The sequence below is a fragment of the Procambarus clarkii genome, chromosome 88, assembly GCF_040958095.1.
Source record: "Procambarus clarkii isolate CNS0578487 chromosome 88, FALCON_Pclarkii_2.0, whole genome shotgun sequence".
In the NCBI taxonomy this organism is placed as follows: domain Eukaryota; kingdom Metazoa; phylum Arthropoda; class Malacostraca; order Decapoda; family Cambaridae; genus Procambarus; species Procambarus clarkii.
The window spans coordinates 13823952-13841166 of NC_091237.1; the positions used below are offsets into that span (position 1 = coordinate 13823952).

Genomic DNA, 17215 nt, shown 5'->3' on the forward strand with positions numbered 1-17215 from the left:
ACTGTCCAAAATTTAACAAATTTGCAAATATTTTTGTACCACAACATGGTTTTACCCACCATTTGCCCTTGCATTTCCATAATTTACCTGCTTACTCTTGCTGTTCACCTGCATTTGATGAACACAAATTCATTTGGATTACAGGAATGCAGATTACAGAATTCTTACCGTATAGCATAAACATATGATCACACCTTCTTAACAAACCCCTTCCAGTCTGTTTTGTCCTTTACTATGTCTATGCATTGTTCAAACTCAATTCCTCCATCATCAACTGGGTTTCTTCCCTTCCTCTTACCTTAATATTCATATCTATTTGTTCAGTGTTCACACCATCATGGTATAGTCTGCTTTCTAAGTAGTTATCAACTTTAAAAAGTCCATCATAATAGTTTCATTCTTTTCTATCCTCTTAACACCTAACACATACTTCTCAAATTGCTCATATCAACTGCTCTAAATCTTCATTTTTCAGGTTCGTACCACACAGTCACCTCCAATCAGTGCACAACAGTGGGCACTAGCCCATCAGTACACAAGGGTAGGCCATAACACTGGCAGCAACTATCTCTCTTATTTTTTCCAATCAATACTTTCCTTGATCTGACACTTCGCATCCCAGACTCCCGACAAGCTTAACTTTCCTTGCGCAAATTCCTCCTTTATCCGACATCCTCGGTACTAAAAGTGATTTACTGCTTCCAGAACTTCATTATCCAATTTATTTTCCCCTCACTACTTATCTCTTAATCACCATAACTCTACTTTTGCCCACATTCACTTTCAATTGTGTTTCTAGGCTAGAGGTAGGTTGGGTTTGGGAACCATCTTTCCACTAAAAGCATAACTAACCTGAGTATTCCTTTTCATTTGCTAGTAAATGTTGATCTCTTGTTACACACATAATCTTGAACAATGTAGAATGGGCAAAGCAAGAAGTAATTTATAATCAAAATGGTACAATAAAAACATAACAAAACAAGACTAGTTTAGAATGCACCCAAGCAAGGAAAGTATCCTCAGTCATTATGAACATCTCAATTCTGAATAACCCGTATTACATTGTGAACTTTCTTGAACAAACTATATGGAGAGAAGCCAATTTAGGGCACGGGAGATTTCATTCAAATCATCAAAGCACCCGTATAGAAAAAAATCTATAAAATAAAATCAAAACTTTTGGAGTTCCTACACACACTATAATGTATATACAGGTGTGTTACCATACCAGGTCAAATAGTGTAGTCAAATATTTTCACGATAACCTTGAAGCATATCTAGGTACAAGTACATCGGAATTATCACAACCAATCCTCCTCCAACAATTTAAAAGATCACAAATTTCATTTATTATGCAATCTTCATATTGACTCACATGACGGGTCAATCATTTGCAAACAATTCCAAATAAAAATTAGTTATGGCTATTATTTGCAAGATACATTAAAAAAAAAAACTTAAGAACACTTTGTCCATTACATCTTACTAAATACAAACATAAAGCATACTGTAGCTCCCACTACTGTACTGTTAAACTTTCTAGGGTATCCTTCAGAAACTTGGCATTATCCTTTGGCATCAGGGAATGCATGAAAAAATTTTGGAACAACTATACTTGTTGAACCACAAGTCTTTTTTTTAAAGGGTTCTAAATTTTCCCACCAAGAGCATCATGTGGCCCAATACCCATGGGTTTACATGGCCCAATAACCACGGGTTTACATGGCCCAATAACCACGGGTTTACATGGCCCAATAACCACGGGTTTACATGGCCCAATAACCACGGGTTTACATGGCCCAATAACCATGGGTTTACATGGCCCAATAACCACGGGTTTACATGGCCCAATAACCACGGGTTTACATGGCCCAATAACCACGGGTTTACATGGCCCAATAACCACAGGTTTACATGGCCCAATAACCACAATGCATACATATTTTAACTTTTATATATATTGCAAGGCCACTACATTTTAAAAAAGCGAACACTATAAGGCATCCTTTCAGGGTATATATAAATACCAACAAAAACTTGATTCTTACCTGCCTACCTCTACCTTTTCCTTGAGAGGCGCCTTCAATGATACCAGGCAAATCCAATAACTGGATGTTGGCACCTTTATATTCAATAACACCTGGGATGCAGGTCAGTGTTGTGAATTCATACGATGCCGCTACACTTTGAGTGTTGGTCAATGTGCTCAGCAGAGTGGACTGCAGACAATAAAACAAAACACACATTATTCTGTAGATTGTTAAAATATCAAATTTAAGAAGTAAATCTTGCAAGCCTTATTATAATTTAGCACTATTGATAAAATGGCAGCAAAATAGTGTAGACCTATCCATGGTTTCAATTAGAATGAATAGCAAATTAATACAATACTTTAGACTACACACATTCAATCTTCTTAAGTGTATTTTTCTAATAAATGGCAATTCAATTTTCAGTATAAAATTTTCCTGTTCCTCTTACATTTTGATGCCATGCTTCCCTTAATAGCTATTATACTGTAATAGGAGGAACACTATTTAAGTTTGCAAGAATAATTCAATGTTCAATATCTCTTACCTTGCCAACAGATGGGAAGCCAATAAGTGCCACTCTGGCATCTCCACTTTTCATAACATCAAAACCCTCACCTTTCTCCCCTTTCTTGCCCTGTGGTTCAAGGAGCTGTGTGCGATACTTGGCAAGTTTAGCCTTCAGCACACCTAAGTGGTATTCAGTGGCTGCAAAGATAAGAATCATTTTAATTACACTAGTTCAACTGGCTGTAAATGTTCATAGTTATAATACATTAGTTTCAATTATACAGTACTTAACGTCATGATGGATATCACAGAAGATTTATCTGGTTTTCAATACCTGTACTGTACTGCATCAGCTTATCTCGTGATACAAACAATACAGTATTGAAATACAGGTACTGTATTTATAAAACTGCAAAGTACATTAAAATTTTGATAAATTATACTAAAAGAAAATACAGTATATATATGAAATCAAACTACCCCAAGAGAACTACAAGACTAGGAATTTTAACAGTCTATAGCATTGCTTACAAAATCATGTGACAATTATAAGGTCTAGTATTGTCAACGAAACTTTTTACCATTTTTACCAATCTTTTCATATCACTTTCTATCACTTCTAACTAAAAATTATATTTTTTTAGCTCCAGGTAAGGGTAGCAAGACAAAAATATACCTACAACTAGTGTTAACAAAATTAAAAGTTTAAATAGTTTGCCTCCCGATATCCTCCACAAAAATTAATTATCTTAAATGAAAATATAAAATGCATTGAACTCATATTATTGGATGGGTGGTGTGTGGTGGAAAGTGTGTGTGTGTGAAGATAGTAATAAGTGGATCTGTGTAAACACCAACTTCCCTCCCTTTAAGGTGAGTGCTAGATTCTGGTCTTTGTTCCTAGTATCTTGAGGTTATCTTGAGATGATTTCGGGGCTTTTTAGTGTCTCTGCGGCCTGGTCCTCGACCAGGCCTCAACCCCCAGGAAGCAGCCCGTGACAGCTGACTAACACCCAGGTACCTATTTTACTGCTAGGTAACAAGGGCATAGGGTGAAAGAAACTCTGCCCATTGTTTCTCGCCGGCGCCTGGGATCGAACCCAGGACCACAGGATCACAAGTCCAGCGTGCTGTCCGCTTGGCCGACCGGCTCCCTGTACTGCATAGTAGTAGTAGTAGTAGAGAGTAGTAGTACATAGTAGGCAAGAATGGTTCTCAAATGCCTGATCCCTCTCCCCTAAGACACCCTTATCTCAAGGAGTCACTGAAGGGGCCCTACCAGAAATATTACCCTAAAATTTAAATACTGAATAAACACACACACGTTAGTTTTTTAGATTTGCTCGAAATACCATGGATTTTTAATGTTTAGTAAAACATTTTATAACCGTAAACCTCTGTGACTGCGATGGTCGATAAATGTTTCTAAATTTATATTTATACCAATTACTCTTTCCACCACCACACACGGGACAAGTATGGGGTGCATAATTAAATGAATGAATGAAATGCTTTAGTGTTTTAATGCTTAAGGTTACAGACCTGAAAATTGGTGCCTGTATTTTAAGCAGAGTCAGGCCTGGGTGTGAATGGTAACTTAGGGCAATTAGTTAAGTAAGATGTTCATTTACATTTTAGTTGCTGGTAAATAGTGGTCGGTAATGATTCTGTATGTATTTTGTCTTTAAAACAGAAGGCAAAATTCATTTACATGCAGTAATCAATCCCATTGTTTATGAAATGAAATCTACAAGACTCCCAGGTCATTCAAGTTTTCTATAAAAAAAAAAGTTTTTCTTAAATTTAATATTCAATGCACTTCACACATTAATACACAATTCAGACACCTAACTATGCAGACAAAGGGTTTAAGGTTAAACAAACTGTTATAGTACAGTATAAACAATGTATATTGAACATGAATTATAAATTGTTGTTATAATTATGATTAGAACAGCAGGTTATTTCGAGATGATTTTGGGGCTTTAGTGTCCCCGTGGCCCGGTCCTCGACCAGGCTTCCATCCCCAGGAAGCACCCTGTGACAGCTGACCAACTCCAAGGTACCTATTTTACTGCTAGGTAACAGGGGCATAGGGTGAAAGAATCTCTGCCCATTGTTTCTCGCCGGCACCCGGGATCGAACCCAGGACCACAGGATCACAAATCCAGTGTGCTGTCCGCTCGGCCAACCGGCTCCCTACAGGTGTAAAAACCTACAGGTGTAAAAATATGATTCATAAGTACAGTAATACTGAAAGTTGAAGTAAAATAATACTTTGTTCAAAAGCAGCTACTCAAAACTGTCATGTAATCTTCTCAAACTATTTAGAAAGTGAACAAGACAACTGACTGAGGGGTCTCCTCACTAAATACTTTATTCCCCCGTCAACTTTTTTTATTATTATTTTTCCGAGGTAATGCTCACTATTTGGTTAGGCTATGTAACACCAAGTTAAATAATATCCCATTTGAGTGCTAATATCCAATTCAAGTATCAATTTAATTAAATGAACTGTAGGATTAAAAAACCAATTGCATAATGATGGCAAAAAATTTTCATGGGTCTTGGTTAACTACATTACATTTATATTTAGTAGATTGATTACAACTACATTTACATAATTTGAATAACAACAGGTCATAATACCTAAATTTAAAAAATTACATTAATTACATTGGTCCAGAGACTAACATCTGATAATAACTGCTCTTTAAGGGTTAAGGCAACATCTTTAGAGCAAAGTCACTGGTCTGCAGACATCGTCACACAAAAAACCTACAGTGTCTGTACAAGTGCAAAGAACATCACCACGAAAATGCCAAGAACTCTTCAAATATCCTCCAAGAACATATTGGAACATGAAAGGTATTCACAGTAATAGAACCCTGTTAGATTATTATAACATTAATGTGCCCATGATTCACTGCATGTTTCTTACAAAATAATTTTCCTCATCTAATTTAAGGGGTTATACAAAACAGTAAGGCCTTGCTCAACTGGATCAAAGTTGAGCGGTACCTTTGGTCAACCTGAAAGAATTAGCCAACGGACAGTCTTGATGTATCCGAATATAGCGTATGTTTTACCAAGGTATTTTTATTATTAATTAATGCACTATTATATTAGGTCAGGTTTGGCAGAGCACTTCCAGTTAACTTACCAAAGCCATTTTTCTCAACAGGAACCTTGACTACCTAACACTTGGGCTGGCTATAGCCTTTAGCCTTATGAATGCAGCTTCAAGAGTAGTAAAATCCATGATATAATAATGTACTACAAGCTGACCAGAGAGTACAAGGAGTTGACAAGAAAGAGTCACAACCTCGTGTGTGTCAAAGCTCAAGCGTGGAGTCGACTATAACTCTTGACAACACTTACTGCGTCAGGGTGACACTCGTCTGATGCCTACCTTTATTTTTCTGAGTCCGGGCTATCTCCTTCTCGATCTCCCCGATCCTCTCAAGGATACCCATCTTGAGGTGATGTTGAGCAGCAGACGAGACAGAGTGAGCAGCAGGAGACACTAGGGTGCAGGAGGAGGCGCACCGTTAGGCTCAACACAAGACGTAGAATGAGCAGCCGCTCTATTAAGGAGACTAGGAGAGTGAGGAGCCAGAGGAGACAGCGGCGGGAGAGTCAAAAGAGCGAGGAGGAGCCACAGGAGCCGTGTGCTCCTGCCAGGTTGTTATGGTGAGCACCGCTGGTGGCCCACCTTTCAAATTACCTCACTACACATCACACCCTCCAAACCCTCAAAACTCACCATTTCCTACCACTAATACTCCTCTAATCTGCACATTTTTGAGTACATAAATGAGATTTGAGGAGATAAAGTTGAAATCTAAGAGATAGTAAAGGGGTACGGCCGTCGGTGTGGTGAGGGAGCGAGGCGACAGATGGCGGTGATGGCGAGTGTCTTGTTGAGCGTGACGGGCAGTGGTCCACACCTCCCTCTCTCCCACAACACCCCTCACACTACATCCCTTTATCCCTCCACCACCTCTACCGGCCTCCCACAGATACTGAGTACCGAGGAAGGAGGTGTTATACGCGTCCCTCCTGCCCTGCCGGGGAGAGACATTGAGCGTAAGCAAATGCCATTTTTTGAGGAGCAATTTGTGCAGCATGAGAGCACCAGCGAGCAGGAAGAGGCTGTCAAGACCCGGCTCTGCATGATCCACCACGTCTCTTGCTTCACCTTGTTTGTGCTCCTTCACCTGATATGCCTGTCTACCCGCCACCAACGTGCATGCACTTATTATTATGTATTTTATTCCCCTCTCCTCCCGTCATCTTGTAGCGGGCAGTCGTTAGGTCAGGCGATAGTTAACTCTCACATGGCTTCTCACCATCTGTATTATGGCTTACACCGGTACACTAATGGCTTCGACCTCTTTCATTGATGTAGGATAACCTGTTGGTTATCCTAAAGTGATAACGTGATAACTCGTTAAAGTGCAAAGTTGTTAACTTGTTCACAATTCAGATACGATCGTAAATAACTACGATGTTTTGGTCAGAAAACATACTAAATACATTGCCAAACGTATTTGGTAATATGCTATTAGTAAATTATTATTTATTGTTTATAAGAATGTAGCTCAACCCATGTGTGGACTATTGAAAACTGAACCATGTAACATGGGCACACTGGGATGTGTCCATGCTGCTACACCCACCCCCAGGTGATGCTGCTGCACCACCCACCCCATGTGATGCTGCACCACCCACCCCCAGGTGATGCTGCACCACCCACCCCCAGGTGATGCTGCTGCACCACCCACCCCAGGTGATGCTGCTGCTGCACCACCCACTCCCAGGTGATGCTGCTGCACCACCCATCCCCAGGTGATGCTGCTGCACCACCCACCCCCAGGTGATGCTGCTGCTGCACCACCCACTCCCAGGTGATGCTGCTACACCCACCCCCAGGTGATGCTGCTGCTGCACCACCCACTCCCAGGTGATGCTGCTACACCCACCCCCAGGTGATGCTGCTACACCCACCCCCAGGTGATGCTGCACCACCCACCCCAGTGATGCTGCTGCTGCACCACCCACTCCCAGGTGATGCTGCTACACCCACCCCCAGGTGATGCTGCACCACCCACCCCAGTGATGCTGCTGCTGCACCACCCACTCCCAGGTGATGCTGCTACACCCACCCCCAGGTGATGCTGCTACACCCACCCCCAGGTGATGCTGCTACACCCACCCCCAGGTGATGCTGCACCACCCACCCCAGTGATGCTGCTGCTGCACCACCCACTCCCAGGTGATGCTGCTACACCCACCCCCAGGTGATGCTGCTACACCCACCCCCAGGTGATGCTGCACCACCCACTCCCAGGTGATGCTACACCACCCACCCCCAGGTGATGCTGCACCACCCACCCCAGTGATGCTGCTGCTGCACCACCCACCCCCAGGTGATGCTGCTGCTGCACCACCCACTCCCAGGTGATGCTGCTACACCCAACCCCAGGTGATGCTGCTACACCCACCCCCAGGTGATGCTGCACCACCCACCCCCAGGTGATGCTACACCACCCACCCCCAGGTGATGCTGCACCACCCACCCCCAGGTGATGCTGCACCACCCACCCCAGTGATGCTGCTGCTGCACCACCCACCCCCAGGTGATGCTGCTACACCCACCCCCAGGTGATGCTGCACCACCCACCCCAGGTGATGCTGCACCACCCACCCCCAGGTGATGCTGCTGCACCACCCACCCCCAGGTGATGCTGCTGCACCACCCACCCCCAGGTGATGCTGCTGCTGCACCACCCACTCCCAGGTGATGCTGCTACACCCACTCCCAGGTGATGCTGCACCACCCACCCCCAGGTGATGCTGCTGCACCACCCACCCCCAGGTGATGCTGCTGCTGCACCACCCACTCCCAGGTGATGCTGCTACACCCACTCCCAGGTGATGCTGCACCACCCACCCCCAGGTGATGCTGCTGCACCACCCACCCCCAGGTGATGCTGCTGCACCACCCACCCCCAGGTGATGCTGCACCACCCACCCCAGGTGATGCTGCTGCTGCACCACCCACTCCCAGGTGATGCTGCACCACCCACCCCCAGGTGATGCTGCACCACCCACCCCCAGGTGATGCTGCTGCTGCACCACCCACCCCCAGGTGATGCTGCACCACCCACCCCCAGGTGATGCTGCACCACCCACCCCCAGGTGATGCTGCACCACCCACCCCCAGGTGATGCTGCACCACCCACCCCCAGGTGATGCTGCACCACCCACCCCCAGGTGATGCTGCACCACCCACCCCCAGGTGATGCTGCACCACCCACCCCCAGGTGATGCTGCTGCTGCACCACCCACTCCCAGGTGATGCTGCACCACCCACCCCCAGGTGATGCTGCACCACCCACCCCCAGGTGATGCTGCACCACCCACCCCCAGGTGATGCTGCTACACCCACCCCCAGGTGATGCTGCTGCACCACCCACCCCCAGGTGATGCTGCTGCACCACCCACCCCCAGGTGATGCTGCTGCTGCACCCACTCAATTTATCCAGTTATTGTTATTAATAGTGACAGCCATGCTTGATTTTCAAATCACAATAAAGGTGTCGCCTATGGTGAGCCGTATTGGCTGGTGGTGTGCCTTATGTCCGCCAGCCGCAACTGATGGGAAGGAATCAGTAAAAAATGTAGTGTTGAATTTCTCTTAATCACAGTAAATGAGAATTTGAAAATAAGTGTTGATGCTGGTGTATTCTTTCTTGATTGATGTACTGTAAAGTAATTTTTTTCTTATTACATAAGGTTGTAAGTAGTCTTTTATCTTTAAAGTGAACTTTTTCATTTGTTTAGTAGATCAGGGTTTCAGTTTGTTTAATTAATTCATATCTATATGCGAGAAAGAATGAACTTTTAATGAAATAAGTTTATTTTGTTACTGTATATATATTAAGTAACATTTAATGTACTTTGACATCAGTCAGTGACATTACGTGTTCTCCAGACTTGCTATATTTATGTTGCTTAATGGCTAATTTTTTTGTGCAAGTTAATAATACAATTTATATTGACATGTAAAGCTTAGTAATGTTAATGATTAAATGTAAGTATTGCACTGGCAGATCATTGTTATTCACTTTGGTTAATTGTTAAGAATGAAGCAGGTACTTTTATGGCTATTGTGGTGGACATGCAAGCTTTTTTTTTTTTTATCTATTATGTGTTCAGTTATTGTACACCAGCATATCAATAAAGTGCATGTATTATTCCTTATTTTTATTTATCACAATTTTATTTTCATGTTCTTGATATAAGCAGCGTCATTCTAAAATATTTCACGTTAATAATTCGGAAGCATGTTATATGTATTTTCTAAGTGTTTGTTAAATTAATTGTGTAAAATAAGTTTATTCCGTGTTTGAATTTGCATGATAATATATTTTGTGTATTTATGGCTTGTTTCCAGTTTTCGAGCAACTTTAGTGAAAGAAACATTACAGTTTGAGGTTGATCTTGTGGCTATTTTACATATTGGCTACACAAGAGACAAATGGGCATTTGATAGAACAGATATACAGCTGACAGTCTCGCGCCTCGTAGAATATCCTGATTTTCACGATCGGAAATTTGGCGTGACCACTGTTTTAAGTCTGTTGTCTCTTTAAAGTCCTCGGTAAGTCTATCTCTTATGACACCGGTCATCTGCTCATCTTATGGCTTTCTACTATCGTGCTGGTATCCTGAATTATGTAAAAGAACTTTTGGTCTTGAATATTCTGCACCAAATGGCATAATAGTCAGCGACATGTTTTAAGGCGCCTGACAGGTGGGTGGACAAGCTTCGGATTCGTAGTCCTGAGGTTCCGGGTTCGATCCCCGAGGCGGAGACAAATGGGCAAAAATGTTTCTTTCACCCTGATGCCCCTGTTACATAGCAGTAAATATGTACCTGGGAGTTAGACAGTTGCTACGGGGTACTTCCTGGAGGGAGGGGGGGTAACAAAACGGAGGCCTGGTCGAGGACCGGGTCGCGGGGACGCTAAGCCCCGAAATCATCTCAAGATAACCTCAAGATAACCTGACATGGACTCAAAACCGAGGATTCGGGATCCCTGGAAAGACAGATGGTTTCCACAGACACGTTTCCCTTCACTTCATGCATCTGTTCACCTATAGCAGTAAATATGTATGCAGGAGTTAGATACTTGTTGAGGGCTGCATCCCGGGGAAAGTCATCAGTAATTGCCCTAGGCGGACTTCAATTAAGTCCAACATCCTGCCTCTCGTCTATTCTGCTTAGAGCTTTTTTTCTGATAATTAGGGTTTCAACGGATGATTTTAATTTGATGAATATAAATTAGTGTTAGTATTTTGTTGCCTTTACATTAAAATGTAACTAAATGTGAAATTAATTCGGGGAGCTTCATTTTAATATTGATAGCGGAATTGTAGCTCCTCTGTACCGGGTGATTTTTTTTCCCTAGCTTGTGATTGTTTGTCATTCAGGTTAAACCAGTTTCACATACACAATTTCACCAGGTTCATAAATGTTCAGAAGTATTGACGAGAGAGATCAACAAGAGAAGTATTGACTCCAGACCCAGCAGTTAAATTGGTTGACTCTTGAAGATGTTCCCAGCCCTGCACTAGAAAACAGCAACCTATTTCTGGGGAGTTTCTTCCTATGCCAATGACTTTAAATACGACTTAAAACAAGCATAAGCAGTCATATTGATATTTTCTATGCATCGGCCTTTATAGATGAACTGTAAGAAGTTGTGGTCCACCTTCCACATACAATATTGAGTTACTGTTAGTTAATTTATCGGTTTATAGTACATTGACGCATAATTTAACTACCATTTAATTGTCGACGCCATTATTGTTAAAATTAAGCAACTGGCTGTGGTGTGATAATTTGATTTATTGTTTGTTAGCTTACTCGAATATTAAACGAAGGGTTATTAATATATGATTTGAATCATTAGGATAATTAATATATGATTTGAATCCTTGGTATATTTTCAGCTTGGTCAGCATGAGTAGAAACAACCTGAATGGGAGATATATATGTATTATATTCACCGAGGGGTGTATTCAGTTTGTCATTTATATCAATCAAGTTGTTTAAATACGACTGTTAAAACAAGCATAAACACAGTGATGTTGATACTTTCTATGCATCTGCCTTTATAGATGAAGTGGGTTGCTCGAGCTCGTTTCTATTTAGGGAAAAACAGTTGTAGCTTTTACGTAGTGGCAAATCCAGAGAATGGGCCGCGGTGCATATACTGGTACACTGAAAGTTTACTTCAGTCCTAAACTATGCTAATGACTAATGCTAGTATGCTTTGCGAGCTGGTCAATAAGATATAGCTCCAATGACAGGTGAAGGAGCTAGACCTCACAACCTTCCAGGAAAAGAAATGGCGGGAACATGATCGCAACATAAGATATCGAGGGGGAACTGACAAGGTGGACAAGGACAGCCTCTTTTAAATTGAGATAAAGTTAGACGAGAGAACGTAAATGGAAGCTGGAAACGCAAACGAGTCTAAGGCATTAAGAAAATTCTCGTACCCTGTTTGGGTAGTCAGCGAGCGGAATGCACTATTAAGAAGTTGTGGAAGCCACCTCCATGGCTTCTTGGAGGCTTCCTCCATGGCTTCTCACATCTCTTGTTCTTGGAGAGAACAAGAGATGTGAGTCTAGTCTACTAGCCTACGCTACTCTTGATACTAGCTCTTTCTGCACTTTGAGTGTGTTGGCGATAGCTCTTTTGTCAGCTCTAATTTCCTGAAATAATTTGGTTTTGACAATAGAGATTGGAATAAATAGGTCATTACAGTTTTAGGTTTGTGACATGCACCTTTAGTCCGTATCATTATGCTGAACAACTATGTGAAATAGTATCCATACAAATTAAATTCTAAAACTCTTGCTCTGTGTATCACTTATGTTTTTTTATAATGAATGTTACAGCATTCCTAGTATCTATTTTCCATGTTGAGCATTTAAGTGTTTGAAAAGCTGACTGAATCGCAGAAAATGACTCGTGTATTTTTTAGTGTGTTAGTAGGTAGTGAGCTCGGAGAATGGCGTACAAGGTTGTCCCTAATGGTGATGAGGTCGCTGTTAGTGCTGCATTAGTGGCGTCGATGACAGCCTACTCCCACTAACGACGGCCCCTCTGAATACCTGTGCAACAGTACGGTACGGAGAACTATTACAACCACGAAGTGTAAACTCAATACGTTATATATCGCAATGACTGAATTGGTGATTCAGTAATTGCTATATTTTGGTGACTCAAAATGATGCTGACCTAAGATTGATTGCAACTCCAGTGCCAAATTATTCAGTTACTTACATAATGAGAAGGTGGTGTTGAGGTAAATGTCAGAACATCCCTTAAAGGGGAAAATCTGCAAGGCGAAATTAAGAAAGTAAACCTGACCCAAGAATGCCAGTGTGTAGCTGACGATGGTTTATGGGAGACTTGTACGTAACACAAAGTACTTGTAAATAAACGATCTCCTCCCTAGTAACGGCACCTCTATTTCTAAATAACAGCCTCTTAATTCTCATCCTTGCTGTACTACCGGAACCCTTTCCGGGGGTCCTGGTAGTACAGGGATCAGGGAAGGACTTAGGGGATGGGTGAGGGACCAAGGAGATGGGGACGAGGCCGTCAAGGGGGAAAAAAAGACACTATCCCGGGTACCGACGGGTACCCGGGATTAAGTAGTGGATTAATACCGGATTGGTTGCGCCTCCCATCCGTACGAAAGTCAGATCAGCAGAAGCCGTCAGAGAGGGAAGGTGGTAGCTGGCTCCACTGCTTTACCCAAGAATTTGTTGACTAACTTAAGCAAACTGGCACTCCTCCTGTAACTTGGTGAGTGGTCACTTCCCATCAACGCTCTCCCTTATATGTCATGAGTCAGTAATCTTGGGGAAAGTTACTTCAAAATGAAAGTTAACTGAATTTTATGATATAGCTCATTCATTGGTAATTTACAGCATCTTTGTACAAAGGCAGGTCAGCCATAATTATTGTACATAATGTTAGATTACTCTTTATTTTGTATTAATATATTTTGGAGTGTAAGTAAATTTAATTAAAACTGTTTTTGTAGTAATTAGATTACAGCTCTAAAACGATGTAAAAAGCTTGCCATTTTCAACACTTAAGTAATAGGTATTAAGTGGCTGCTCCACATTCAGTGCACAATACCTCATTTATACATTAATTATTAAACATAAGTATCAAAGGCGAGAACTTCGTGTTACAGAGGAACAGTTACATTATTGATCAATATATTTTAACTAGATTAATCACTGGTCTAAATAATAATCCTAAATGAGTTTCCAGTTAATGTTGACTAAATTTTCACCCGCTTTATCATGCCAAGAACACCAACAGGGACGTTTGGTGGGCAAAATATACTGAGAGTCTCATTACAGTTTTCAAAGACAGTTATTCCGGGATTTTACAACAATTACGAAGATCTGGGTTTTAACAGAAAAGTTTTGAACGATAACACGTGCACATTATCACTCTGGTGTTCACCCGGAGCACAGTGTTCACCCAGAGCACAGTTTTGATCCAGAGCACAGTGTTCACCCAGAGCACAGTGGTGTGTTCACTCCCGCGGTACTTCCCAGCACCGTGGAAGATCATCTCTTCCCAAATTTCAATCCCTCCTCGCCCAAGAAGCAAAGTATAGATCAGCCTCAAGCTTTACCTTAAAGCAACGAAGAACGCGTTAATTCAGGCCGATGCTGTACAAACGGACCCTGGCCCATACCTTGATTGATACCCAGGCCCATACCATGTAGACTGGTCCTGCGTCACCCAGCTGAGGCTCCCATGAGCGCAGTCGTACGTCGTCACAACTAATGACGGCTCCCATGAGCGCAGTCGTACGTCGTCACAACTAATGACGGCTCCCATGTCGGGTAGCGGCGGGGCTCATATAAACAATTTGACTAAATTTTCACGTATTTTCAAAATTTACACAGTAATTATCCCTTCTTATTATCTCTAATTACCAATAGCTCTTCAAGTCATAATTGTAACATGGCTGTGTCTAAAGCCAGGTTCATGTGTAACAGTTATTAATGATGTAATTAGAACCTTTCTTGGGGATTCATGTATAAAGACATGATAGAACTGAGGAGCTTGCCGAAGCATTTGTTCTCGAGGAAGGAGTTGAGTATGACCAAGAACGGCTTATCAGTAACCTAAGAAAGGTATTAGGCTGCACTAAGAACTTGAAAAATAGTAAATCTGAGATAAAATGAAATTTGCACTAGGCATATATAAATTAAATATAGCTTATACAAGTGCAGACGATGAGTCACAATAACATGGATGAAGATATGATGACCAAATCCCACACCAGAAGATGAAGAGGCGATGACGTTTCGGTCCTTATACAACAGAAGTGTAAATAACTTAGTTGAGAAGCTACCACTTCGTGACCATAATATTTCCGCCGCCACCCTTAGAATGTATATTGGGTTTGTAATAACCTAACTAAACTATTAAACTACAGGAGGGAGAAGGTTGTGTGGGCACAGCCATCAGGGCTGGGACAACGCGCCGTGGTGGGAGGAAGCCTAGCGGCGGCAGGAAATATACTGAAGTGCTTGAGTGATCACTAGCAAGAACTGATTATGAGAACCCGAGGTAAGGGACTGCTAGTGGCGGTGCAAGAATGTTTTAACTTTTAAACACACGTGCTCAACATAAACACACATGCTCAACATAAACACACACATGCTCAACATAAACACACACATGCTCAACGTAAACACACATGCTCAACATAAACACACACATGCTCAACATAAACACACACATGCTCAACGTAAACACACATGCTCAACATAAACACACCCATGCTCAACATAAACACACATGCTCAACATAAACACACACATGCTCAACATAAACACACATGCTCAACATAAACACACACATGCTCAACATAAACACACACATGCTCAACATAAACACACACATGCTCAACATAAACACACACATGCTCAACATAAACACACATGCTCAGAGTACTCACAGGTGGAAGTGTACTCACCTAGTGCTTGTAGGGGTTGAGCTTCGGCTCTTTGGTCCCGCCTCTCGACTGTCAATCAAGTGGTGTATAGATTCCTCCAGGTATAATCAAGGTAGGTATCTAGGAGTCAGGCAGCTGTTGTGGGTTGCATGCTGGAGGAGGGTCAGTCAGTAGATGGCCCAGGTTGATGGCGAACCTTTTCTAGAGCGAGTGCCCAAACTGGCAACTATCTTCCAAAAAAATCATCTCGTGTGCCCATGGAAGTTTCAGCCGCAGATTCTAATTTATTATTATTATTATTACTGCATTTTACAAAATTTTTATAGAGAGAGAAGAAAATAGTTGAAAGCACTCTTCAAGAAGTCGATTCAGGACTTTTTTTAATTTGAATTCAAAAAATCTTTTGAATTGTTTAAAATGGTACAGCATTACATTACTAGTAATTTACTAGTAATTAATTACTAGTAAAACTAGTAATTTCTAAGAAGTAAAATTAAAGAGTTAGTAACATTAATAATGAACTTTTGAAGGGAAAATGAGTCTTACCTGAATTTACCTGAGGGCCACTAATACTAGTGACCTTGACGAGGACAGGAAGTTGGCGGCTTGTCAAAGGTCCCCCCCATTTGCCCTGATGATCTTTTCCAGTTGTATTTCAAAATTCAACAGAGTTTTGGCCTTTACGGCATCGGCGGGTAGGCTGTTCCATGGGTTGATAATCCTATGGGTGAAAAAGCATTTGTTCTTAGTCCCAGACTGTGGTGTGTTGAGCTTGAAACCGTTGCTCCTCGTTCGTGTTACATTTGACCTTTTGAAAAAATTGTCCGGATCAACATCCTCCAAATTGTTTAGTATTTTAAAGGTGTCGATGAGATCCGGCCCTGTCATGCCTGGTCTGCAGTGCTGTTAGCCCTGTGGCCCTCAACCGTTCCTGATACGAGAGATGGATTGATGAAGATTAAGCCACCCAAAAGGTGGCACGGGCATGAATAGCCCGTAAGTGGTGGCCCTTTTGAGCCATTACCAGTATCAAGAGCTGATACTGGAGATGTGTGGAGGTGCGACTGCACCCTGCGTGACGGGAGATGTCTCCCGTCTACGAGAGATGACTTAGCTCTGGAATGATTTTAGTTGCCCGGTGTTGCACCTTCGCCAGAGCAGCTAGAGCATATTTACGCTGTATATTTATTTACTTACGTGTGTTATTTACGTGTATATTTGTTGCTATGTCATTAACAGAAGTTTAAGAGAATGAGAATGAAAAAAGTAAAGCTTTTTAGAAAGCCTGTTTAAAAATGAATAACTATTAATATTTTTAAGAAGGCAATTGAAAAATAATATAATTTATAAATAGTATTTTGCCTGTATTTTATTTATATATAGTATTTTAAGCTATGCGAAATGTAAACGTGAACTTTAAAGCTTTATTTTGTATTGTATAACATAACAAAATGAAGAGGTTCTCAAGAATCAAGGGGCGGCACTGCACGTACGCCACTAGCCAGCAAAATTAGTTCCTGTGCCACTTTGGGCACGTATGCCATAGCTTCGCCACCCCTGGCCCAGGGTCCCCTCGAAAAGCTTAACAGGCTTCGT

General features: G+C 42.0%; 2 protein-coding genes across 3 annotated transcripts in view; both read right to left on the reverse strand.

The window, feature by feature from the left end:
• LOC123745874 (developmentally-regulated GTP-binding protein 2) overlaps positions 1 to 14452 on the reverse strand; it is a 32292-nt gene extending 17840 nt beyond the window's left edge. The window contains exons 1-3 of one of the 2 annotated variants that reach the window (XM_069317538.1): positions 14348 to 14452; positions 2578 to 2738; positions 2049 to 2219 (exon numbers count right to left, since the gene is read on the reverse strand). In XM_069317538.1, the coding sequence (XP_069173639.1) occupies positions 2049 to 2219; positions 2578 to 2738; positions 14348 to 14369 (354 nt within the window). In that variant the 5' untranslated portion in view covers positions 14370 to 14452. Of the gene's footprint in view, positions 1 to 2048; positions 2220 to 2577; positions 2739 to 5952; positions 6259 to 14347 lie in introns of those variants that run through there. The other variant, XM_045726971.2, reaches the window with a different exon arrangement.
• The window catches only part of LOC123745879 (zinc finger and BTB domain-containing protein 17), a 583396-nt gene that overhangs the window by 524264 nt on the left and 41917 nt on the right, over positions 1 to 17215 (reverse strand). The window lies entirely within an intron of this gene.